The sequence below is a fragment of the Nansenia antarctica genome, assembly GCF_963989245.1.
Source record: "Nansenia antarctica genome assembly, chromosome: 18".
NCBI classification, from domain to species: domain Eukaryota; kingdom Metazoa; phylum Chordata; class Actinopteri; order Argentiniformes; family Microstomatidae; genus Nansenia; species Nansenia antarctica.
Genome location: NC_137691.1, coordinates 11,249,290 through 11,276,210, shown reverse-complemented (window position 1 = coordinate 11,276,210; position 26,921 = coordinate 11,249,290). Strand labels below are relative to the sequence as shown.

At 44.4% G+C, this 26,921-nt stretch overlaps 2 protein-coding genes across 2 annotated transcripts; both read left to right on the top strand.

The window, feature by feature from the left end:
- Positions 1-3,653: 3,653 nt before the first annotated feature.
- cept1b (choline/ethanolamine phosphotransferase 1b) lies at positions 3,654-19,340 on the top strand. The gene is made up of 10 exons (XM_080548149.1): positions 3,654-3,863; positions 6,436-6,752; positions 6,900-7,074; positions 9,540-9,687; positions 10,064-10,205; positions 11,789-11,873; positions 14,163-14,294; positions 15,087-15,245; positions 15,594-15,719; positions 16,270-19,340. The coding sequence occupies exons 2-10, from the start codon at positions 6,553-6,555 to the stop codon at positions 16,384-16,386; spliced, it is 1,284 nt and encodes a 427-aa protein (XP_080404275.1). The 5' UTR covers positions 3,654-3,863; positions 6,436-6,552; the 3' UTR covers positions 16,387-19,340.
- Positions 19,341-21,675: 2,335 nt separating this feature from the next.
- dram2b (DNA-damage regulated autophagy modulator 2b) lies at positions 21,676-26,790 on the top strand. Its single transcript, XM_080548183.1, has 8 exons — positions 21,676-21,825; positions 22,467-22,712; positions 23,240-23,307; positions 23,884-24,026; positions 24,403-24,580; positions 25,059-25,141; positions 25,418-25,510; positions 25,711-26,790. Exons 2-8 carry the CDS (start codon positions 22,582-22,584, stop codon positions 25,831-25,833), a joined length of 819 nt encoding a protein of 272 aa, XP_080404309.1. The 5' UTR covers positions 21,676-21,825; positions 22,467-22,581; the 3' UTR covers positions 25,834-26,790.
- Positions 26,791-26,921: the final 131 nt, after the last annotated feature.

The following is a 26,921-nucleotide window of genomic DNA, read 5'->3' as shown; positions in this document are numbered from 1 at the left end:
TGTAAATCTTTACCTTTTCTTTTGACTGTTTTCCCCTGCTTTTATATTCATTCTATGCTTGTATATGTTTTTATATTCACTTTATGTTCTTATCCCTGTTGTAAAGCACTTTGAGCTGCATTTCTTGTATGAAAGGTGCTATATAAATAAAGCTTTACTTACTTACTTACTAATTGTCAATGCCACTATGCCAGTGTATTCGGGGTTGTATAGAATACCTTGATCATGTAAGACGGTGCTGCTTAATACTGAATACACTCAAAAAGTATTCAAAATATATTCAAATACATACGAATACACAGAAACTCAAACATATTTGTACAAAAACATAAACAATATGTGTTCAAACAAGCAAAGAACACACTAAACAAATATTTCACAACACATGTGGCTATGAAATCTTCCCAGAGGTCTGTATATCACTGGCAAATAAGCAAATAAGGATTGAACTTATGCAGAACTTGTGCATAAACAATTAACTGATTTTATGGGCTGTAGTTCAAATTACACAGGACTGGAGACATTTCAGAGTCCTGGGCATCATACAGCAGGTTCATGATGTTTCTTTTGACCCTTGTTTTGATTGATGGGATTTATTTGCCTAAGTTCAATTGCAACCAGATTTCCAAATGAAGCCTCTGGATCATCGCACTGCTTGGCACCGATAGCCAGGACTCTTGCCGACATCTCCTTTAAGGTAGCAAGCTTCTGGAGCTCGATGTCACGCTCTGTGTGTTTCTCTTTGCAGCGTTTCTTTGAGGGCATCTTTACAGGCAAGCTGGCAGTGGATGAGGCGGGAGGCTGATGACTTTCCTCACCATCTGAATCAAAAGGGGTACCAGGTCGTGATTCAGGCATGATGGCTGACGTGTCAACTGATGCCACAGATCTTGATGAAGTCTCCGACATGTCACACTGGACATCATGTTCCTCTTCATCCAGCATGTCTCGGATTGACCCACCAAGCTAGAATAGAGGAGGGAGAGAAAAAAGTGTAATATGCCATCAAATGCTACATTCACAAGGTGACCGTGCAGACATGTGAAATAAGTGTTTTGTGGTTCATGAGAGCTCTTGCTATTGTGTTTTATACCAAGTGATGTTCTTTGAAATGCATCACTTTGTGTGACATCTCAGCAAAAACAAGAGATATCCCTTGAACCACAGAACGCTTGTTTCACATGTCCACACAGTCACCTCATGCAGAACACAGAGGTATAGGCCTATGTTACTTACGGTGGTCTCACTTGGGCGGTGGACAACATGTTTTTTGAGGAAGTCCATGATCCTCAAAAGCCAAGACTGCCTGGGTGTTGGATTCTTGGTCCCACTCCCACTTGCCTGTGGTTTCAGCAGACGTGTATATTGGGTCCTCAAAGATGTGGCCCTGGTCTTCACCTCCTCAACTGAAAAGAAAAGAAAAACATTACAAGAGGTATTGTCATTGTATTTGCATGCATGAGCGTTATGAACATAATTATGTTCCATCATCAGCCAAGTGCTCATTTCAAACAGAAGAATGGACAATTGGGGCACAGACATTTCTTTTAATGCACATGCTCCCTTGCCCTCCCTCCCTACCTCTGTCTCTCCCTCCTCCATCTCTCTCCCTCCCCCTCCCTCCCTCTTCCCCTCTCACTCCCTCTCTCCCCCCTCCCTCCCTCCCACTCCATCCATTTTCCTCCCTCTCTATATTGATTGTTTAATAATATTGTTGTTAGCTGTTACAGCTGGACTTTATTTTCAGGCAAGCTGGGGTGGATAGCTGACATGTCAACTGTTGTTGTCATAGATCTAGATGTAGAGGTGGACATGTCTGACACATGTAATAGTGATACCATTTCTCCAACCCTGCGGGGCTGCAGGCTCAAATAGCCTAGTGCTCACGTGAAGCTATAGACTAGTGTTTAGCGAGTTTCGCTAGCTAGCTTGTTAGCTCACCTGGTTGTTAGCGAGTTTCGCTAGCTAGCTTGTTAGCTCACCTGGTTGTTGTAGGATCGTAGCAATTTCTCTCCAGCTCTTCTCTTTTTCGAGACGGTTGTGGAAGTCTGGGCAAGACAAGTCGAACAGGCACAGATGGTCCTGCCACAGTTCAATGAGCCTTCCTTCCATCTTTTTTTTTTTTTGTAGAACTTTTCTCTTCGGCGCCATTTCTACTTTCACGCCTCCTCCGCGCTGCATTTCCTGTCAAACTGTGCTGTCATTTCCAACATTTCCTGTCAAACTGTGCTGTCATTTCCAACATTTCCTGTCAAACTGTGCTGTCATTTCCAACATTTCCTGTCATTCAAAATGTGCTGTCCACTTCCGCGCTGCATTTCCTCGACCTCTCATTGGCTGTGCTGTCCACACGGGGCGTTGCCCATCTCAGACTAGCAGAATGTAGATTCCGTCGGCCGATAAAATGAAACATGTTTGAAAAGATCTGGAGCCCTGCGACGGCCCCTCCGACGGGATCGGCGGTCCTCCGATTGCGTCTCTGAGCCTGTCACACTAAACGAGCGTCGGAGACGGCGCGTCCCCGGGTTTGCAACGACTGGAGGATTTTGTCCCCGACCGCAAAAACTGGTCGGCGACAGCTAAATCGGGGTTAAAATCGTCTAGTGTGTAGCCGCCTAGTCACTATGTGGAGAGTCGGGGGGTACTCAAAAACCATGGTCCATTTTAGATCATCACGAGTAACAGCAATGTTCGATTGAGTTTCGAGAAAAGATGAAAAGTATTCTATGTTCTAGTATTCTTATTCTTATTTATGAATGTATCTGTGTCCTGAATACCCATTTTAAAAAATGTAACGTGTCAGAATACTGATAAATAAACTGAATCCATATATTCCTACACCGATACAACCCTGAATATATTTAATTTAGATTATGACATATCCGATATTTGTTTCCCCCACCCTCAGACATCCACTATCAATCAGACAGGTAAGGTGCATTGAAGTATGAACCACTAGGGGGCAGTCTCACACTAAATGTAGCGGTCTGAAACTAAGGGACAGATATCAGGCTTTAGATGGGCTGTGTTCGGAATGGCATACTAGCATACTACTCATACTAGATGACGTAGATTTTGAGTATGCAGTGCGTTCACACTGTAGATTATGTGAAATTTGAGTATGCAAGAAATGTATACTAGATTTTCGGTCGGCTGGTATTGGCATACTTATTATGAATTTAGTAAGCAGTATGCAGTATATACTCATTGAGTATGCTAGTATGCAGTATGCTAGTATGCCATTTCGAACACAGCCATGGATTCCAATGTCAGTTGCCAAGGGAACTGATACTGGTGCACTATTGAAAATTGTTTTGTTTTGAAGTATTTTCTAACTCGCTTAATTGAAACATGTCCTATGCTGATTTAATTAAAACTGCGCTAGATGTTGTTGTGAACGGCTAGTCTAAAAATAAAATAAAATAAAATAAAAAACATAAAGGGAATCCTCAACTGTAACCGGCGGAAGTGACCGGTGTTGTTCTGACAGCGGCGCGTTTGCCCTTGTCGGCCACCGTAGATGCAGATGGTGAGAAGAAGAAAGAGGGAGTGAGAGAGTAATGCGTGTGTTGTTGACCAGATCCCTCCTGTTGTAACGTTCACTAGAGGGCTAGTCTAAGAGCCTTTTAACGTTCACTAGAGGGCTAGTCTAAGAGCCTTTTAACGTTCACTAGAGGGCTAGTCTAAGAGCCTTTAACGTTCACCAGAGGGCTAGTCTAAGAGCCTTTTAACGTTCACTACAGGGCTAGTCTAAGAGCCTTTTTAAAAGCCATTAAACTGGAAGGCTGCAGCTTGGGAGTCCTTCTCCGTGCCGGACAACATTGTTGAAGTGCCTCTGCTGTCTGCTTGATCTCATCTGCCAGGTCAGTCTAAGCTAAGCTAACCTAGGCTAGCTGTCTGTCTGTCTGTCTGTCTGTCACCATACATACCGGTCACGTGTTGTGTGTGTACAGGGGGGTGAGGTGGTGGCAGGTCAACAGAGGAGGAAGAGGGTGAGGAGGGCAGGTCAACAGAGGAGGAAGAGGGTGAGGTGAACAGGTCAACAGAGGAGGAAGAGGGTGAGGAGGGTCAGGTCAACAGAGGAGGAAGAGGGTGAGGAGGGCATGTCAACAGAGGAAGAAGAGGGTGACAGAGGAGGAAGAGGGTGAGGAGGGCAGGTCAACAGAGGAGGAAGAGGGTGAGGTGAACAGGTCAACAGAGGAGGAAGAGGGTGAGGAGGGTCAGGTCAACAGAGGAGGAAGAGGGTGAGGTGGCAGGTCAACAGAGGAAGAAGAGGGTGAGGAGGGCAGGTCAACAGAGGAGGAAGAGGGTGAGGAGGGCAGGTCAACAGAGGAGGAAGAGGGTGAGGAGGCAGGTCAACAGAGGAGGAAGAGGGTGAGGAGGGTCAGGTCAACAGAGGAAGAAGAGGGTGAGGAGGCAGGTCAACAGAGGAGGAAGAGGGTGAGGAGTGCAGGTCAACAGAGGAGGAAGAGGGTGAGGAGGGCAGGTCAACAGAGGAAGAAGAGGGTGACAGAGGCAGGTCAACAGAGGAGGAAGAGGGTGAGGAGTGCAGGTCAACAGAGGAGGAAGAGGGTGAGAAGGGCAGGTCAACAGAGGAGGAAGAGGGTGAGGAGGGCAGGTCAACAGAGGAGGAAGAGGGTGAGGAGGGCAGGTCAACAGAGGAAGAAGAGGGTGAGGTGGGCAGGTCAACAGAGGAGGAAGAGGGTGAGGTGGGCAGGTCAACAGAGGAGGAAGAGGGTGAGGAGGGCAGGTCAACAGAGGAGGAAGAGGGTGAGGAGGGCAGGTCAACAGAGGAGGAAGAGGGTGAGGAGGCAAGGTCAACTGAGGAGGAAGAGGGTGAGGAGGGCCGGTCAACAGAGGAGGAAGAGGGTGAGGAGGGCAGGTCAACAGAGGAGGAAGAGGGTGAGGAGGCAGGTTAACAGAGGAGGAAGAGGGTGAGGAGGGCAGGTCAACAGAGGAGGAAGAGGGTGAGGAGGGTCAGGTCAACAGAGGAGGAAGAGGGTGAGGAGGGCAGGTCAACAGAGGAGGAAGAGGGTGAGGAGGGCAGGTCAACAGAGGAGGAAGAGGGTGACAGAGGAAGAGGGTGACCCTCTCCAGGGACACGTCGACTACAAATTGACAGTTGTTGTTGTTGTTGTTGTTGTTGTTGTTGTTGTTTGTAAGCATGACAACTTTGCTAGCTAGCGATGAATAACCAAGAGTTGTCAAATAGCCCTAGCTTAGCAGGCTAGAACCAGCAGCCTGGGACGTCAGCATCTTAACATCTCATGACTTACTTAGCTAATCTAACATCTCATGACACACTTAGCTCATGCAAATGTGATTTGCAGGAGGTTTTAGACAAACATGTTGTTTGGCAATATTAGACCGTTTTCCATGCAACGAGCTAAGTTAACTTCTACATGTTTGCTTATTCATGGGGTTATCCATCTCTTTCCTCTCTGTTGATGAAGATGCAATTGCAACCAGTCTGTAACACCACCAGTCAGTAACCAGTCAGTAACCAGTCTGTAACCAGTCTGTAACCAGTCTGTAACCAGTCTAACACCACCAGTCAGTAACCAGTCTGTAACACCACCAGTCAGCAGGTAATGATCAGGACGTTATATCTGTCAGGAGACATTCAGATGCTTCATGCTTGGTTATGATTCACCTTGGAGGTCTATTATTCTAGTTCGATCATGTCTAACCTTGGGAGCCATCCCATGTTTCTGTTATTGTTACGTTGTGTACAACCTTGCAGCATAACTTCAAAATTGCAGGTTATTGAAACTGGTTTTCAACTCTTGTAATGGCCTGGATCACTATGACATTTTGAGTAATGTTTGAACTAAATGGTCATGCCTGTGAGTGACATGTAGAGATAGCCTACTGTATTTACATTTCTGTTCAGATTTGGACGCAGATCTGGGAGAACAGGAAGGTGTGTGCGCGTGCCCATGCATGTCTAGGTAGCCTTCATGCTCCTTTTGATTCTCTACCTTCTATGTGCTGAGCTGTAATCAGACCGTCTGAACCATAGCTGTCTAACATCCTGTCTACATTTTATTCACTTTCACTCATGTGAGAGGCCTAGTAGTTCTGCTTCGTAAGGATGATTTGGCTATGGATCTTGATTTCAAACATTTTTGTTTAGTATAATATAGTAGCCTATAACAGTTCAATGCAGGAATATTAAAGCCATAAAAGTAAAAAGTTAAAGATACCCCATCAGATCTGTGTCCAAATCAGGAACTGAGGTTATTGGGCCAGGAACGGAAATGGAACCGGACACAATGCACCACACACACACACACACACACACACACACACACACACACACACACACACACACACACACACACACACACTCACACGCACTCACACACACACACACACACACACACACACCATCCAGGTGACTGTAACTGTACTCTTCCCCATTCACCCCCCTAGTGTTGCGGCCCCATTGTGGATCCCCAGCTCCAGTGCGTGGTGGGGGCGGCAGTGGCAGAGCCAGTGGTAGTAGAGGCAGCCTGAGGCAGAGGGCACTGAGCTAGCAGCCAGGGCACCATGAGCACCACCGGGGATCAGCAGCAGCAGCTTGGGGGCTTGCGGTCACGGCGAGCCCCAGGCAGGGAGAAGGATCCTGGGCAGGGCGCCGTGGGCATGGAGGCCGCCTGCTGGCTGGCCCCCGGAGCCCTGCGTCGACTGATCGAGCTGCCGGCTCCCCCGCTGTCACGGTACCAGCTGAAGAGACTGGAGGAGCACAGGTAACCGGGGACGACGGACATCTTAAAGTCTGGCATTCATGTTTTAGCTTGTGACGAGTCATGTATGAAACATACGGGACGTAAAGCTGAGGTCATCCATGGGGCGGCAGGGTGGGTTTAAACACCGTCCTCCTCTCCCTCCCGCAGGTACAGCAGTGCCGGCCGCTCTCTGCTGGAGCCTCTGATGCAGCGCTACTGGGAGTGGCTGGTGGGCTGCGTTCCCGCCTGGATCGCCCCCAACCTCATCACCATCGTAGGCCTGGCGACCAACGTGTTCACCACCCTGGTGCTGGTCTACTACTGCCCTACTGCCACTGAACAGGTAGGAGTTAAGCCTGCTACTAGCCAATGAACACATACAGTCGTTGATACTGCCACTGTCTGATTTGACGATACTGTAAGCCACTGTTAGACCTCAGGTGTTTGAAACAGCGACACCGTGGCTACAAACTACAATGGAAATGTAGATTATTTTTTTCCCCGAGCTGAGTTTTATCGCCTGTCTGTATATGTTGGTTGTACGCGTTGGTGCAGAGAGGTGTTTGGCATAGCTGTGTCCCAGAAGCACGTCCCGTGCCTGGCTCAGGTTACGGGCAGTCTGTATCTGATACTGCTGCCGTGACCCGCACGGGAGGGCGGTGTGTAGCGCTCATGCCACGATACCACGGGACATACTTGGGGTGGGGGGGGGGGGGGGGGCATGAGGAACACGTTTATGTACGTTATGTATTGTAAAGATGTGCACATTTTTGCACATTTCGTCCATACCTCTTTTGATATAGCCTCTAATTTATACATCTGTAACACCATACTGTACATAGTACCGTAATACTACCGTAACAACTAGCTAGCTACTTTCCCTTTGTTTACGTAGACTTCCCTTTGTTTATGTAGCAGGGAACATGGGAGAGAAGACATGGATACATGCTAACTGTTAGTTTAGCTTGCGATCTTCACATTGAACAGGATGACATAGGAAAACATGCCTAGCATGCCTGGCATGTTTATGTAGAGGTACACAAACTCAGTACATGCTGGTCCAGTGTTTATTGAGATTCCATGGTGCTAAGTAGAGCGAGAGGTGCCTGGGACATGAGGTACCCTTACACCAAGGGTGGGGGGGTGGGGAGAGAGAGAGAGAGAAGGGGGGAGAGAGAGAGAGAGGGGGGGAGAGAGAGAGGGGGGGAGACGGGGGAGAGAGAGAGAGAGAGGGGGGAGAGAGAGAGAGAGAGGGGGGAGAGAGAGAGGGAGAGAGGGGGGAGAGAGAGAGAGAGACAGGGGAGAGAGAGAGAGGGGGGAGAGAGAGAGAGAGGGGGGAGAGAGAGAGAGGGGGGCAGAGAGAGGGGGGAGAGAGAGAGAGAGAGAGAGAGAGGGGGGCAGAGAGAGGGAGACGGGGGAGAGAGAGAGAGGGCGGGGTAATGTCCTCATCTTTGCTCCTCACTTTAGTGTCACCTGTGCTGCTAAATCTGAACATTAAAAAAAACAAAAACTCAGGACACATCATCATGGCATCTCTGCAGCAGTAGAAGGTGGACAGTTTCAATGGGAGGATCTGCAAGGCCGACAGTAACTTGTTTTGCCCACTAAAAATAGAACTGTACCTCTCTGGTCTCTACCCCCCCCCCCCCCACACACACACACACACACACACACACACACACACACACACACACACACACACACACACACACAGACATACACACACACCTCCTCTGTTTCCTGTGTAGGACAAAGGTTGAGGAACCACAAGCGCATATTTTGCCTCACAATGTTGCAAAATGGGGGAAGCACAAAGCAAAGAGAATGTAATCTGCTTGTCTCAAGGTGCAGCAGGAATCAGTTCAGTTTAGTACAAAGAGAAGGCCCCGGGGATTTATACATTTGCCCATTCACTATCATAACAATGACACAAGGCCTGACATGACAGAGATCACGGTCATGAATCATGAAAGACGTGCATAAGGTGTAGGCCTAAGGAGATCTGATGATGGTTACAGATCTGATGATGGTTACAGATCTGATGATGGCTACAGATCTGATGATGGTTACAGATCTGATGATGGCTACAGTGTGTATCTGTGTTTCATAGTTCACTTGGCTGAGGTTGTCTGTCCTGTTTCAGTAGAAACATATAGAAACACAAGGAGGCCTGAGGGGAGTGTTTCTCATCAGATTCCCTGTGCCGTTCAGTCAAGGTCTCAGAGAACCTTCTCAATCCTGCTCTACTTTTCATCATCCTGGGCCACCCTTTGGCACAGAACGCAAAAGCACCCCTTCTGTCTTCCTTCTATCAACCACCCCTTCTATCTTCCTTCTATCAACCATCCCTTCTATCTCCCTTCTATCAGCCACCCCTTCTATCATCCTTCTATCTTCCTTCTATCAACCACCCCTTCTATCTTCCTTCTATCAGCCACCCCTTCTATCTTCCTTCTATCAGCCACCCCTTCTATCATCCTTCTATCTTCCTTCTATCAACCACCCCTTCTATCTTCCTTCTATCAGCCACCCCTTCTATCTTCCTTCTATCAGCCACCCCTTCTATCATCCTTCTATCTTCCTTCCAAAATCCCCTTTTTTTCTTTTGGCCCTAAGGGCTTGGAAGGACTAAAAGGCTGGGTTAGGGTTAGGTGTTAATGTGAGGCAGCTTGTGTGCTTCTCCAATAACAGGACAGTTTTCATATTAGAATTGTGAGGGGAATTGAAGGAATAAATAAATGGATACAAGCAGCAGCTAAATGGCATATATTATATTATTATTATATATATATTTATATTTTCCTTCAGGCACCACTGTGGGCATACCTGCTGTGTGCAGTAGGCCTGTTCATCTACCAGTCATTGGACGCCATAGACGGGAAGCAGGCTCGGCGCACCAATAGCAGCTCTCCGCTAGGCGAGCTGTTCGACCACGGCTGTGACTCCCTCTCCACAGGTACAACAGCCCCTCGCACACCTCCACATCTGTCTGTGTGTCTGTCTGACCTGTCTGTGTGTCTGTCTGTCTCTGTGTGTGTGTGTGTGTGTGTGTGTGTGTGTGTGTGTGTGTGTGTCTGTCTGTCTGTCTGTCTGTCTAACTGTCCCTGTGTGTGTGTGTGTGTGTGTGTGTGTGTGTCTGTCTGTCTGTCTGTCTGTCTGTCTCTTGTCTGTCTGTCTGTCTGTGTGTGTGTGTCTGTGTCTGTGTCTGTGTCTGTGTCTGTGTCTGTGTGTGTGTGTGTGTGTGTGTGTGTGTGTGTGTGTGTGTGTGTGTGTGTGTGTACGTGTGTACGTGTACGTGTACGTGTGTAAACCCTCCTCCCTTCTCTCCTCAGTGTTTGTGGTCCTGGGCACCAGCATCGCGGTGCAGCTGGGCACCCACCCAGACTGGATGTTCTTCTGTTGTTTCGCCGGCATGTTCATGTTCTACTGTGCCCACTGGCAGACCTACGTATCGGGAACCCTGCGCTTCGGCATGTGAGTGGATGTGTGTGTGTGGGGGGGGGGGGGGGGGGGGGAGATGGTGATGAGACAGAGAGAGTGAGGGTGTAGGAGTATGCGTGTGGGTTATGGAGAGTAGAAGGAAGAGAGTGGTGGGAAGATATCATCTCCTGTGTACAGCAGCAGGAGTGGAGGACGATGGTGTTCTCCTGGGCTAAAGGGCTAGGTGGTGTTCTCCTGGGCTAAAGGACTAGATGGTGTTCTACAGGGCTATTTTAGATGGTGGGCTAAAGAGTCAAGCCGCCAACTGCCTCAGTTGGGTAATTACTCACCTGGGGGTAGTTAAGCGGTAGATACACTATATGGACAACAGTATCGGGACACCCGAACATCACACCCATATGTGCTTGTACTTCTTGTACTTCTCATTCCAAAACCATGGGCATTAATAGATAGAACCTTATAATTCTAAGCTCACGACGTGTTGAACATACTGGTTGAAACAAAGGCAGAGGTAGACCTTACTATACTATATAAGGTACTATATCTTACTGCAGACAGTTACTGTTTAGCTGGTTAGCTGCTCTTCATTGCATTGACCTAGTAAGCACAGACGCACCAGCCTGATACCGGCCAGATCAAGTCACATCACGACCAGGTCGTATCTAATATCGCTACCTAATATCGTATCTAATATCCCACCTTTGCTGCTATAACAGCTTCCACTCTTCTGGGAAGACTTTCTACTAGATACTACATTTTAGAATGTGGTTGCGGGGATTTGCTCCCATTCAGCCACAAGAGCATTAATGAGGTCGGGGACTGATGTTGGATGACTGGCTCGCAGTCGGCGTTCCAATTCATCCCAAAGGTGTTGGATGGGTAATGGACTGACTTATATAGCGCCTTATTCCAAAGCGCTTTACAATGGCCTCTCATTCACCCATTCACAAACACATTCACACACCAATGGCGGCAAGCTACCATGCAAGGCGCCGGCCCACTCACTGGGAGCAATTTGGGGTTCAGTGTCTTGCCCAAGGACACCTCGACACGTGGCCAGCCGGGGCTCGAACCGCCGATCTGCCAACCTTGCGATCAATAGACGCCGACTCTACCTCCTGTGCCACAGCCGCAGCTAGGGATGGGGTTGAGGTCAGAGCTCTGTGTGCAGGCCAGTCAAGTTCTCCCAGACCAAACTCAGCAAACCATGTCATTGTGGACCTCACTTTGTGTGTGTGGGGGCATTGTCATGCTGAAACTGGAAAGGGCCTTCCCCAAACTGTTGCTAGAAAGTTTGAAGCATACAATTCTCTAGAATGGCATTGTATGCTGTAGCATTAAGATTTCCCTTCACTGGAACTAAAGGGCCCAAACCATGAAAAGCAGCTCCAGACCATAATTGTGTCCACATACTTTTGTCCATATAGTGTACTTTCACGTCTCTGGTGGGGAGCTCCACGTTATCCCCTGAGCTCCAGCCCAGGAACAGATCTGTGGGTGGGCGGGGGGTGAGATTATATGGAGTCTCTGACATTGAGGACTATCAGTAACGATATTTGGGTGCTTTCGACAGTCGTAAAGTGAAGTATCCAAGAATGTGTGTGTCTCTGTGTTAGATTTGACGTTACAGAGTTACAGATCTGTCTAGCGCTGTTACAGATGCTGACGGCCGCGCTCGGCCCCCGGCTGTGGAATGTGACGGTAAACCTCTCGGCCGGCCGCCGTTTTCAAGCTGACAGATTTGCTTCCTACTTAACACACTCACCTCCTCTGTGTCTTCCAGCTCAGCCAGCCAATTAGACCTCTGAGCCAGCCCTGAGCTAGTGGGTGGGATTAACCATGCACGTGGCCCAATCCAATGACTACCTTGGCTGTAGGCCCTATCCCTTAGGTGTTCCCAGACCTGAAGGGATCAGCGACAGTAGGTGTAAGCAACACGGAGAGACGCTCCGCTGCACCTTCCAACGCCTCCGGCGGGAGCTTCTACTGAACCGTGTTGCTTAACACCTGTTTGGTTTAGGGGTGGGCATCCTGACGAAAAAATGTTTTATTTTGTGATCGACCAAGATCCTTATCGATCAATTATCGATCAATTATCGATCGTCGATGCCCACCCCTACTTTGGTTCCTTTTAAATCTGGAGGCACTGGAAGCACTTGAGGGTTAGGAGCTAAGGCCAGGGTATACGGTCGTTGTTTTTTGGGGGGTTTTAACACAGGCTCGGTTAATGTCAATCATTCAGTGTTTCAACCCATTGAAGGGTTAGGGTTCATTAGATAGTTTGAAGGAGTGATCGATTGACAGGAGGGCATGTACACCACACCGACGTTGGGATTCATAGGCGGGAAAATGGCTCAAAGTGTTGGCTAACCCTAGTGTTCAGCCTACTGATAAGAATACCTAAACACAAACCGTTGCCATAGTGCTCCTCAGAGTCTGGGTGGGAGAGCTGGAATGTTCTGGTCTGTGTGAGATGAAGGGATGAGGCCCCATAGGGTCGCTGTGTGCTTACGGAGACGGAATGAATGACTGTTCTCTGAACTAACCTCTGCTGTTAATCCCTGTGCTTTCTCCTCCCGCTCAGCATTGATGTGACTGAGGTGCAAATCTTCATAATAATCGTGTATTTGCTGGCCGCCGTGGGAGGATCCGCTTTTTGGCAGTCAATGGTATTTTAAATTCAGATCAGCTAAAAGTTTCACAAATTGAAATGGATGAATGAATGGATTAACTGGATGATGACATCGAAACACTACTAATATAATACTTATGTGATTGAAGAGAGAGAGAGAGAGAAAAAGTGTGCTTCAAGTATAGATGCCTTCTGTGATGGCAATGTAGTTACCAAATACAGCATTGTTAATTGATGGGCACAAATTATTATTATTGATGATAATAAATAATGAAACCTTTAGAATGAACATACACTGAACAAAAATATAAACACTTGTTTTTGCAAAAAGTACACTTTTTCTATGTGACACAAAAGGCCTATTTCTCAAAAATGTTGTTCATAAATGTGTTTAAATCGGTGTTAGTGAGCACTTCTCCTTTGCCGAGATAATCCATCCACCTGACAGGTGTGGCATATCAAGATGCTGATTAGACAGCTTAGAAGTGCTCACTAACACAGATTTAAACACATTTCTTCTTTTGAGAGAAATAGGCCTTTTGTGTACATAGAAAAAGTCTTAGGCTATGTCCACACCAATACGTTTTCTTGATAAACGTGGATTTTTATATTAGTTTTGGGGGGTTCGTCCACACACAAACGAGTTTTTGCCCCCTGAAAACAAACATTTAAAAAAAACTCTGGCCAGAGTGAAGATTTTTAAGAACGCCGTATATTCGCCGTATATTTTTGACGTGTGGACGAGATAGAGTTTTTTTGTATTCGTCACGTCATCATGCGTGTAGATTTCTATGATCATGCGCACTGCAGCTGTTTGCTGTTACCTCCAATGTCATATCCTGGCACCAGTAACTACTTTGTTTACAACAGGCAACGGTGGTCGAGGCTACACAAGCGAGTAAAATGAATGTGTACAAAGTGCTTCTAGTTCTTTCACTGTTAACTGGACTTTTAACCTGTTTACAGATAAATGCACGGTTAATGATCGAGGACATTGAGAGACAGAGGGCATGTGCATCTGATTGGCCAGCGGGGCTATGGCTTTAAAATGATATCGCTGACTACTGGTGTGGAATGCTCAATGACAGCATATTGCGTTCATGCGTATGCATGTGGATACAGACATTTTTATAAAACATGCTGGTGTGGACGGTAATATTTTTATATACGAAAAACGTTTATCAAAAAAACGTATTGGTGTGGACAAGGCCTTAGATCTTTGATTTCAACTCGTGAAAAATTGGAGCAAAAACAAAAGTGTTTTTTGTTCAGTGTACTATTATCCTTTTGAGCTGCTGTTTGTGGTGTGTTGCACTGATGTAGGCTAACCATGCTTTCACTCCTATTCAACTCCACAGATTCCCATTCTAAACATCCAGATTAAAATAATTCCTGCCATCTGCACCTTCGCTGGAGCCATGTTTTCCTGTACTAACTACTTCCGGATTATCTTTACTGGAGGTGTGGGCAAAAATGGATCCACAATAGCAGTAAGTGTAGACCCAAGCTCTTTCGGAAAGCTGTGCGAAGTTTACATCCAGGCAGTTTACAATCACTTTGTACAGTACATTCTAGATATTGTTGTTGCTTTAATGCCAGAGTGCTTGTTTGCAGAGTTCGCCTGTTTGTCTGACATGTTTATTATCTTCAGTGGAAGTGAAGGATGTGTATTTAATGTTGGACCTGATCCCAGTTCTGCTGGTGTCGCACTAGGAAGGTCTTTACTTTAGCACTATTTAGTAATAATACTAATGTACCTGCAGGGGTTATATACAACTTCAAACATCACCTTGTTTTGCGACGCATTCTTTTGACGGGATTAAAATTGAGAGCTATGATGCTATTCCATCAATTAGTCTCTCTGGATTTCTTAAGAGATGCATCCTACTGAACAGCAGTGTGTCTAGGGTTGCAAAATCACCATAAGTTTGGGAAACTTTCAGATAACTTCCAACGTTTCCAACTAAGGCCTGGTTTACACCGCAAGCGGCAACCTCAGCAGGGCCTGTGCGTTTCATTTCGGGTGTGTTAACGGGTCAGAGCAGTCATACACACGCAGCGGCATGCTAGCAGGACTGGCAGTAGCAGCTCCGCAGTTAGAGCCGCAGAAGACACGCAGCCAGTATGGAAGCCGCGAGCGTGAGAGCCACAGCAGTTCGCGTTTACACAGACGTCCGGTGTATTCCAGCCGTAAGTATGTCCCTTCTAGCTACATGCTGTCTTGTCCACTGATGGCGTGTTCTCTCTCTCTCTCCCTCTCTCTCTCTCTCTCTCTCTCCCAGGGTACCAGTGTCTTATCTCCAGTATTACATATAGGCTCAGTAATAATACTGGCCGTGATGATCTATAAGAAATCTGCTGTCCAGCTTTTCGAGAAGCACCCCTGTCTGTATATCCTCGCCTTCGGCTTTGTGTCGGCCAAGATCACCAACAAATTAGTTGTAAGTGTGGCTCGTCATCCCTGGAAACCCACTGTCTGACCATTCATGTTATGATCATGTATGTCAAGTTTGATCCTGATGACATATTTTAATATACAGTTAGGTGTTTGACTCATGCTTTCAGCTGTAGGCTTGAATGCCTCGATGTGTCAGCTAGAATGTAACACATTCCATTACAAGTTGCAAGTGCAGCTAACAAGTGCAGCTAACAAGGGCCAAAAGCACATTTTAGATTCCAATTCTCCCATTGACATAAACACATGATTGACACACATCCAACTGGTTTTGAAATGTCTTGTAACAGGTATTGCTCTGATTGAACCCTAACAATCTCCCCTGTGTTTCCAGGTAGCACATATGACGAAAAGTGAGATGCATCTCCATGATTTAGCATTCCTGGGGCCAGGCCTGCTGTTCCTGGATCAGTATTTCAACAGTTTTATTGATGAGTACCTGGTGCTGTGGATTGCACTGGTGAGTATGTTTAGGCTCACGCACGTTGCACACACACACATAAAGAAGGCACCCAGTTTAGCATCAAATTGTATTGAAATTGAAGGCGACTTTTCCTGCTACGACTGGTGGATAGATGATTCACTTGTTTAGTCAAATGTATTGATTGTAAGTTGCTTTGGAATAAGGCGTCTGCTAAATGCCAAATATGTAAATGTAAATGTAATATATTTGGAATAGGGCTGTCTACCGAATGTGGATATGTCGGGGCGGTTTGCGTAATTTTTTACCTTGCAATTAAGGTAGTCATAGACTTTCCAAACATTCGTAGACAACAAACCGTGAAGTGGCAAAGTAGTATGGTACTTCGCAAGTTAATAATAAGATGATGGCTTCCAAATCAATGGTGCGAATGTTCCACAATGTTAGTTATGTACTGTACTTTATTCAGAGGTGCATGTTTTAGCAACAGTAATAGCAAAGCCCTACTATGAACTCTGCATCTATCTACACACACACACACACACATTGTGTACAGTAGTTATGATCTGGTTCTTTTTATCTTCCGCAGATCCTGTCTTTCTTTGACCTGGTTCGTTACTGTGTGAGTGTTTGCAACCAGATCGCCTCCCACCTTCACATCTTTGTCTTCAGGATCAAGCCTTTGACCCCGTCGCACCTCCAGTGAGGAGACTGTCACACTGGCTCGCTCCATCTCCCATTCTTCCTTCTTCTTCTTTGTTAGTCGTTAGGCTTCACTGTCTCTCCTCTTCCCCCCTGAGGCAGAGGAGATGTGCTGTCACCAGTACAGGCTAATGCCAAGTGAATGCGAGGACTCATTAAATATACTGAAATATTATTATTATTCTTGTTATTGTTCTAGTTATCTGCTATGTTCAATTTGTGTTGATTTCATCTTGTCACAATGACAATAGTCGTAGTCTTGGGCAATAGGAAAGTTGTGGTTTTTTTCTGTCAGCTAAGCTGTAAATGGTCACAAAAGATCAATTCTTCTCACTATGAGAAAGGGTAAATGAAAAGTCTGCGATGGAGTTGAGAAGAGGTTTTATTCAATAACTGTTCTCTTATTGCACTTCAGAACAAACATACACTCACTGAGAACTTTGTTAGGACCACCTGTCCAGGCCATGCGGGTGGAGGTGGTGTGATGGTGTGGGGAATGTTTTCTTGGCACACTTTGGGCACTTTTAATACCAATCAATCATTGCTTGAATGCCACAGCCTATTTCAGTATTGTTGCTGACCATGTGCATCCCTCCATGGCCACAATTGACCCATTTTCTAATGGCTACTTCCAGCATGATAATGCACAAAGCAAAAGTCGTCTCAAACTGGTTTCATGAACATGACAATGAGTTCAGTGTTCTTCAGTGGCCTTCCCAGTCAACGGATCTGAATCCAATAAAATCAAATAGATGTGGTAGAACGGGAGATTCACAGCTTGTAAGTGCACCTGAAAAATCTGCAGGAATTGCGTGATGCAATCAGGGACCAGAATCTGAAAGGAATGTTTCCAACATCTTGTGGAATCAATGCCATGAAGAATTGAGGCTGTTTTGAGAGCAAAGGGAAGCCCTACCCAGTATTGGTATAGTGCCCCTACTAACGTGTTCGGTGAGTGTATATTGTGACTTGTGTAATATAGTTTGTTGTCATCTACATTGAAATGCATTATAAGTGATCGGAAGAATGTTTGTTTTTGCTTTCCCTACTGTTTCTCTTTACATTTTATAATTTTGCAATATTTGCATAACCTCACTTTTGCTTTAACAAATATCAAACTTGAGGTGTTGATATTTGTGCTGTTTATTTTCTAGAAATGTAAAACTTCTCAATCCTGCACAAGTGGTATATATGATCTTAAAACAATTGCATAATAATCATAAGATACTACAGAGGTCTGAACATGACATTAGTGAGCAACATTGTCATTTTTAAAAGCTCAGACTGTCTCTGACAAAAAGCCATACATATAATTTTGCCCCTTTTGAAAATATGGCTTTTACCTCTTTACCACTGACTCCTAGGCCACTAAAATGACATAATACCATATGCAGGATTGCTATTGATCTAAGCATATACAGTACCTATAGAAAATCACCATACCCCTTCACCTTTTCTACATTTGTTGTTGTGTTATAGACCCAATATTTAAAAAATGATTAAATAAAAACGGTTCATCAATCTGCACACAATATCCCATAATGACAAATTCTTTAGAAATGTCTTCAAATTTATTCAAATTTAAAGACAAATACCTTGTGCATAAGTATTCAGACCCTTTGCAATGACATTCAATAAGTTGAATGAGTCCATCTTAATGCAAGGATAATAATAGTTAATGTAAAAACAGTTTTTTATAGGGTCTCTGATTGGCATAGGAATCAATTACACACTTTCTATAGGCACTGTATTGTTCTGTATATGCTGTTTAACATCGCTCTTGGTAGAAGAAAACAGCATTGCTACCTTTTAGTATACTGTACGAAAGATTGTTTCGTGTGTCGAGCAGCAGAAATGTGTTGATTTATTGCTTTTAAATGTTGTGCCTGTTTTTATTCTACTGTTACGCCCATGTCCTCTCATTCTGTAGTGTTGCATTTTGAGTGCTCGAAGAAAACTAAAATGCCAAGGGTTGATGACTTGTATTGATGTGTTTATTGTTCCAAAAAAGTTATGTAATTTTCATCCTAGGAAGCTAAAGATGTTGTCTGCACTGTTTGACTGCTGTAAGGCAGTTTGTCTGCTAGTGTTCATTGGTGTGCCTGATACGATGTGGACAGCAACCACAGATAAATGCTAATTAGAAGTTTTAGAGGCCTGTTAAATAAGATTTTATTTGGAATAAGATTACATATAAGTATTAATTATTGTACAATGCATTTGAAAGCAGGTTCAACTGTCTGTGTAAGTGGTTAAAACCATGCTCATATCTAGAATGTTAAGGACGTGCTTTCTGTTTATTTTAAATGCTTTTTTTGTCCCTCATTTCTGTTTATTATTTAGCACAAGCACCTGCACATTTTATGGTGTAGAACATTCTTCCCCCGTCCCAAGTTCTACACCTATTGAAAGAATGTTTTTTTTAAATGTGGGGTAGCCACAGTATGTCCGAAAAATTATTATTTTGACTGTGCCCTCTTTTTCCTTTGACTGTACTACAGTTTGGTATCTATACTTGCACTTCCTGCATATGAAACACCCATTAGAATCCATAGAAATCCTGTCATTTAAATTCAAAACACCCTTTTCACAATGTCATTTATTTGCATAACATTACTGGTACTGAAGTTACTGAGCTTGTACATCATTATGTGTAAATAGTTGCTGATGTCAGGTCAGGCCTGCTCTCTCGTTATACTAGAATCATTCTTGGATGAGTAAAAGGTTGCCTTAAAACAAATGTAATTGCTTTCTTGTTTTGTATGAAGGTCAAGCCTGGGCATGGTGTTTGTTCATGTATCTGTACTGGCAAAGGCTTGTGATTTTGTCCTTGATGTTGTTTTATTTGGGCCAGACTGTCAAGCTCAGGTATGTTACAGTGTGCAAGAACAGTATGTTCAACAAGACAAGATCACTCGACAATCTCTCCCTCACCTACCAATGCAAATAAATGTCATATTCACACACGTAAGCTACTACCTATCGTCTGTGTCTGGCTCTTGCTAACCCTGCACCTCATCCACATCAGGATTTAATAGAGTAGATAAAACCACAACAAACAACAAAAACAGACAGCTATGAGAAACATCTCAAAAAGTGAATGGAAACTAAAGACTCTGGCCTAAACACATTAAATTGAAGCTATAATCCACTCAGCTAGCTAACACGATTTGGAGGTTTTAGATGAAGCGGTTGACAAACAGAAATGCAATGCTCAATGTATCGTACACAACTGCTTCCCTAACAAGCTGAAGCAGATAATGAAACTCCCATCCCTGGAACTAAGACCCATAGTAACCTCAACTTGCTGTGTCCATGAGGATCTTCTTCTGAAACATCGCCATCTCCTGGCGTAACTCACTCATTACAGCTGTCTCCTGACTGACGTGGGTTCTACGAGAGAAACATGGCATTTATAGAAAACAGCTCATTTTTACCAGAAAACCTCTTGAGGTCTGCACTGTTTTTCAAGGGACCTTGCAGTCCTAATTGTATAATTTGCTTAGCAAAGAAACCACTACCATTTTTGAAGAATGATTAACATTCACATTACATATTATGAATTTAATTAATTTAATTATGATTAATCTCATGATTAATCTCACTATTTTGTCCTACTCTGAGGGTTTGTACCTGGACAAACTGATCTAGAAGCAGTTTGAGAGTCTTCAGCCTCTGGCCCTGTGAGACACTCATGTGCTGGTGTTGGAACATACTCTATGAAACGGACATCCATACTCAGAGAGTATAGAATTATGAAAATGTAAAGTTAGAGGGTCTTGTACATGATATACTCTGAGAGATTCATTTAAGTGATGCAACTCTCCTCCACGGCTCTGTGGTATACACATTATTGGCACGTTATTACGTTTTGAATGAATGAATGAATGGTCTTTATTGTCATTAATATAGTACAGGTACCATACAACGAAATTTGTGAGGGGGGGGCTCCCCTGGTGCTAGGAAAAAAAATACTAAAAACAAGAAGGGAAAAGAGCTGGTTTACATAAATAAAGGCTATATACACTATCCACTATACTATACTATACAAATAAAACACTGTGCTGTTTTATTTGTTTTGTATAGAGAACTACTACTACTACTACTACTACTACTACTACTACTACTACTACTACTACTACTACTACTACTACTACTACTACTACTACTACTACTACTACTACTACTACTACAACTACTGCAAGTCCATTTCAAATTCACTAAATAACATTTAGTATTTTTCTCAATGATCTATATATGATGACACATTACCAGTAGGTTTTCCTCTTGATCCTTAGACCTCTGCTCATCTGTATACCCCTGGTGAAAGACTGCATTGAACTGACTGCAGTAATCCTTCCATTTGACTCCTGCAGTTAGATGCATAATGCATCAGCTTGGTCTCATGTGCACGTGCACGCGCCTTTTTTTGGCCGAAAAGGCTTTATTGATGTCAGCTAGCAGTAAATAAGGAGAAATACTTTTGAGATCATGCAGTTTTATGCAGACAAGAAATTAGAACTCTAGTTTTTATCAATCTAGGCATACCGAGAGCAAATGGTAACATCACATCTCATATAATGTGAAAAGGCTAGATATGTAGCTAGATTAGAGTTTTGTTGGGATATACGTAGAAGTCCCTACCTCCAAATCTGTCCAACATGGTCATCACATCCCCCCTGTGAAAAGATGACATGTAATAATAATAATAATAATTATAATAATTATAATAATAATGTAATGGTCTTGGACAGGCAACAGCCACATCCAGCCCCTCGTCAGTTGAAATCAGAAACATACCAAAAAAATAATGTGTACCAAAAATAAACGTTTCTGTGAAACAAGCTGACTGTGACTGTACTTCAATGTTGCAAATTATGTGACTTTGTGTATTTCAGTCAAACAGGATTTCTCAAGGATTTCCTTATGTAATCTCTTGGTTAGAAATATTTGACCTCCTTTAGGGCACATGCCTTTATTATTATAAGTAGTGTGTAAATGCATTATCAATTTTAAATAAATGTCATTCATGAATCATGAAGCATCAGGGATATGAAGCATCAGGGATATATAGAGTTGTATCAGTTTGATTGTGATCCGGTGTAGGTACCGGCTTTTCCCACCCTACCAGATTTTCCCACTTTTCCGGTTCCGGTCATAGGTTCTGCCCTAAGTGGGACAATCTGGTAGGGTGGGAAAATCCGGTACCTACACCGGGTACTTCGAGACCACGCCTCTTCTGACGCACTACCAGGAAGTGAAGGGTGACAGCCTGTCATGTACATCTGATTAGGCGCTTCAGTGTTTGTAGTTGTTGTACTAGATGTTGTTGTTGTACAAGTTGTAATACAACTTGATCTTAGGCTTTTCCTCTGTTAACATTAGTTTTAGTGAGGACGAGGTGACGGGATGAGGTGACGACGAGGGAACAGCGTTGTGAAAGGTAGAAAGCAGATCATTAATGTCCAGAGATTATAATGTTAATCTTATGTTAATGTTATATCGATTACACATCAAAGTTACTACCGTCTAACAGCTGTACGATGTAGGCTACTGGTGTTGGATATGGAATAATAGATATTCATTCGCCATTTAGGTAAAAACAAGTTGGTATTGGCATCCGTGTTTTTTTGGCTCAGCTTCATCAAAGCAAAGACTCAGTAAAGGGAACTGAGAAGTGATCACATGATGATGGGAGTTTATATGGTTTTATATTCAGAAAGAGGAAACAAGAGTACTAACGTTAACGTTTAGCCTTTAACAACAAACAAGACTGTGTGTGTGTGTGTGTGTGTGTGTGTGTGTGTGTGTGTGTGTGTGTGTGTGTGTGTGTGTGTGTGTGTGTGTGTGTGTGTGTGTGAGAGAGAGAGAGAGAGAGAGGGACTAACGTTAGGCTTAACAACAAGGCTTAGGCTTAGTAACGTTTAGGCTTTAACAACAAACAAGACTATACTGTGTGTGTGTGTGTGTGTGTGTGTGTGTGTGTGTGTGTGTGTGTGTGTGTGTGTGTGTGTGTGTGTGTGTGTGTGTGAGAGAGAGAGAGATGGATCACTTAATTATTTTTTTATCTGTTTTGCTCTACAGGTGAAGTTGACACAACACAGCATCGCTGACCAGTTGGAGAGAGAAACACACACACACACACACACACACACACACACACACACACACACACACACTGGTGAACCCTGTGGAAGAAATGTGGTGGTTCCAGCAGGGTCTGTGTATCCTGCCGGTAGCTCTGGTGGTGTGGACGGCAGCTACCTTCATCTTCGCCTACATCACAGCCGTGCTACTGAGACACGTGGACCCACTGGTGCCCTACATCAGGTCAGATATGGACCGGGTCCCTGGGTCCCCCGCTGTAAACATCCTCTTCTACCTGTCTCCTTAGTCTCCTTCATGACTGCCTACGACTAAACATGATGGAGGAATATCTAAATGAACCCAGTGGTCTGAACCTATATTCTCAGATCCTTGAAGGGCTGGAGACGGATGTGCATGTTTATGGTCTAACCTTGCACTTACACTTTCTCTGTAGCCTTGTCTAGGCAGTTCGTGAGGTTAGAATTATAAGGTTCTATCTCCGTTTAGGGCAGTTCAGAGATATTGAGCGTCAAAGTTTTTACATTCCATTATGTTTTGTGAGATGGAACCTTTGTATTTTATGAATTACTAACTAAAACATTTCAACATTTTAAAAATGACACCACACAGGCATTAATAAACACCTAATGGATCAGGTTATGTAAAAAACTAAATTTTGACAAAAATGGAGATAGAACCTTATAATTCTGAGCTCACGAGTTGACTGTGGTAGGAGGTTCATCCTGTTCTGTTTCTCCCCCCGTTCACAGTGACACAGGGACAGTCGCCCCGGAGCGATGTGTGTTTGGAATCATGCTGGATGTGTCGGCCTTCTTAGGTAACACACGACTATACCTCAACCTCTCAGTTAGGCTGTCTGTGTCTCTCTGACTCCTCTCTGTCCTGTAGATGAACACCAGTTTATGAGACCTTTATACTGTAGACTCAACATCTGACAACACCTGCACTGTCATAGTTGTTTTTATTTTAAACCACATTGGAGGAGTGCACATGTGAGACACATTCTAATGCTTTGGTCCTCTTGTCGGGATCTGATGTGAATACATTTCTGTGTTGTTGAAAATCAAATGACACATCGCTAGTCAACTAACACAGCTTGTTTTGTGAGTTTGTGAATGTAAAGTAGTGTTATAGTTAACTAGGCAGCAGTGGGGATTACTCACCCAAACCATTGCGTTGTTGCAGTGTTTTGGCTTGACTAGCGAGTTTGTGTTGTGATTCTCAACAACGTTGAAACGTAGTTCTGTGTTTCAAAAGAAAAGTCTGAACATTTTGATTAGTTGCCGACATGCGGACCAAATGATCAGACTGTGTCACATTATTTCTTTTTATTTGGTAGAATGTGCCAGAATGTTTGGATTGACCAATTACCTTTGATTGTGCCTCCTGCCAGGCGTAGCCACTATGTACGTGCGCTACAAGCAGGTCCAAGCCTTGACTGATGAGGAAAAGCCTAAGGTGCACAAACTCAACCAGATGGGCCTGGTGCTGGGCTGGATGAGCTCCTTTGGGATGTGTGTCGTTGCTAACTTCCAGGTGTGTGGGTGTGTGGGTGTGTGGGTATGGGTGTGGGTGTGGGGGTGGGTGTGGGTGTGGGTGTGGGTGTGGGTGTGGGTGTGGGTGTGGGTGTGTTACTGGGCTGGACAAGCTCCTTTGGGATGTGTGTCGTTGCTAACTTCCAGGGTGTGTGTGTGTGTGTGTGTGTGTGTGTGTGTGTGTGTGTGTGTGTGTGTGGTGTGTGGTGTGTGGTGTGTGTGTGTGTCCTGATTCCAACATTAGTCTGCTGATGATAGATGACTCTAGTCTTTTTTTTTGACGTTTTCCTTTCTCTCTCTCGATTTCACTTCTTTCTCATGGTGTATTTGTGGTATTATGTGCTAGCATGTTAATCTCTCTCCATCTTTTCCTACAGAAAACCACTCTGTTCTCTATGCACCTGGTGGGGGCCATTTTGACATTTGGCGTGGGGGCTCTGTACATCCTGGTGCAGACACTGTTGTCTCTGTACATGCAGCCTCACGTCCACGGGAAGGGGATGTTCTGGGTCCGCCTCAGCATCGGAGTCTGGACCTTCGCCAGCATCATCAGCAGTATCCTCACCTGGGTTTCTGCTCAAAGGAGCAAATTGGTGTTTTTGATTGAAACATGTTCTTCTTAGGTCTGAGTTTGAAGACTGGTTTCAGGTATCACCTGCGGCAGGTGTATCCATTAGACAAGCATGTCAATGTAGAGTACAGTGAAGAACTGCCACAGCACATCATATTAGCTCTCAGAGCTTCTCCTTCAATATCAAAAGAGTTGTTGCAAACTGTTCTGTAATGTATGCATCCATTTTCGGAAATGTGACCAAACGTTGGAATGTTGGCCTGTTGAAGGGTTAGGGTCAGGGTCAGGGTCAGGGTTAGGGTCAGGGTCAGGGTTAGGGTTAGGGTCAGGGTTAGGGTTAGGGTCAGGGTTAGGGTTAGGGTCAGGGTCAGGGTTAGGGTCAGGGTCAGGGTTAGGGTCAGGATCAGGGTCAGGGTTAAGGTGAGGGCTGCAGTCCTGCTGTGCTCCTTGACCTCCTCTCAGTGTTTGTGTCGTCTGTCATCATGTACAGCAGTCTGCCCGGGGTCGACGTGGCGCACAAACTACACTGGATCCCCGGAGAGACGGTCAGTGTAGTGTGTGTGTGTGTGTGTGTGTGTGTGTGTGTGTGTGTGTGTGTGTGTGTGTCTGTGTCTGTGTCTGTGTCTATGTCTGTGTCTGTGTCTGTGTGTCTGTGTGTCTGTGTGTCTGTGTGTGTCTGTGTCTGTGTCTGTGTCTGTGTCTGTGTCTGTGTGTGTGTCTGTGTCTGTGTCTGTGTCTGTGTCTGTGTCTGTGTCTGTGTCTGTGTCTGTGTCTGTGTCTGTGTCTGTGTGAACGTGCTGACTGACAGACGTGTGTTGCAGGGCTACACGGCTCACATCGTCAGCACCATCTCAGAGTGGTCTCTGGCTCTATCCTTCATCAGCTTCTTCCTCACCTACATCAGAGACTTCCAGGTGCGGAACATCTCTCTTCTCCTCCCCCCGTCCCTTCATCACTGAGGATAGACAGAACCTTAACATTCGATCTGTCATTTATTTGGAGATAAAAACTGCAATTATGAACGCAGTAACCCTTTTTGGCCAGATTGGACTGAAGGATCTGTTCTTATAACGCTCTTCTTTTCCAAATGTTTTTTTCATTCCTTTGTTTTTAGAAAATAAACCTGCGGGCGGAGGCGGAGCTACAGAGCAGTCACCTCTACGATTCGCAGCACTACAGCATCACCGCAGCCGGCCGCCAATCAGAGACCTCCCCGCTGCTGGCAGGAAGCATCTGAGCTGCAGGGCATCTCCCCAACCTCAGACTAAAGGAGCTGAAAAGATTATTTTATACCACTATTCCCAGTAGTACCGCAAGCCCTTTTTTAACATCATGAGAGTATTGATGTTAACTGCACTATTTTCCACTGACATTTTGTACTAGCCTTAAGAGAGATACTTGATAAGTAGTTATATTTTTCTTAAGACCTGAGGGGATTGGCTATGTATAGTAGGATTTCCTACGAGCCACTAGATGGCGCCAAAGATTGATGTCTAGATATGGTTGCAGGGGAACTTTAGGTCAGGATTTCTGAACAAGTCACCCTTTATGTGAAAAAAGAAAATACATTTGATGCTGAAGCTTATGTTGATTCTCTTTGATACAAGTATTGTAATGAGGTGTATTAATAGTTATAAAGCAAGGCACTTGAACTAACATTAGCTACATGGTTGTATTAAATATGTATTTGCTTTACTTCTGGATATGTTATTTCACTATGATATGGAATGTCAAGTCCTCAGTGTAAAGCTAGGCAATTAATGCTTTCAGAATTTATTTTGGTTGGAAACCTATTTATATTTCAGTCCCACTTACAGTTTCCATTAACTATAATGTTTTTTACACTAGTTAGAAATGTGAATCTGAAATTATGCAGAAAAGTGTATGACATGAAGAAATAATGGACAACATCTGTTTTTCTTTTAAAATAAATGATCATGTTCTGCCTTTTAGTAGTAATGTAAGTCCATCCCCTTTTGTATTGCCTTTCCTGTTAGATAAATAGTTTTCTTAAGGTGTATTGCTACTAAAATAGTAAAAAATGTTTCTTATGGAAAAGGCAGCTGATCAACTATACTGTACCTGTGTATCCAACCACACTGAAGAGGTGGTGGCATCAATGCTGTTAACTGACAGGGATCCTTTCAATATGTTAGTCTGTCTCACCTTAACCCCTTCAACTTGTTACAACTATGTTCTGAATCAGTTTAATCATAATAATGTCTTGTGATCAATTGCTCCACATTGCAGCTCTGTAATATCTGAATAAAACATTCCCTTGACTTGGTTGACTAGTCTGTATCTTTCATCCTGGTTGATGCATTC

Bases quoted from the DNA above. Each gene is read 5' to 3' on its own strand.
- dram2b (XM_080548183.1), top strand. From the start codon at position 22,582: ATGTGGTGGTTCCAGCAGGGTCTGTGTATCCTGCCGGTAGCTCTGGTG. The intron at 24,027-24,402 runs GTGTGTGGGTGT...CTTTTCCTACAG, and splicing joins GTGTCGTTGCTAACTTCCAG to AAAACCACTCTGTTCTCTAT. The intron at 24,581-25,058 runs GTATCCTCACCT...ACCTCCTCTCAG, and splicing joins CTTCGCCAGCATCATCAGCA to TGTTTGTGTCGTCTGTCATC.
- cept1b (XM_080548149.1), top strand. From the start codon at position 6,553: ATGAGCACCACCGGGGATCAGCAGCAGCAGCTTGGGGGCTTGCGGTCA. The intron at 9,688-10,063 runs GTACAACAGCCC...TTCTCTCCTCAG, and splicing joins CTGTGACTCCCTCTCCACAG to TGTTTGTGGTCCTGGGCACC. The intron at 15,246-15,593 runs GTAAGTGTGGCT...CTGTGTTTCCAG, and splicing joins AGATCACCAACAAATTAGTT to GTAGCACATATGACGAAAAG.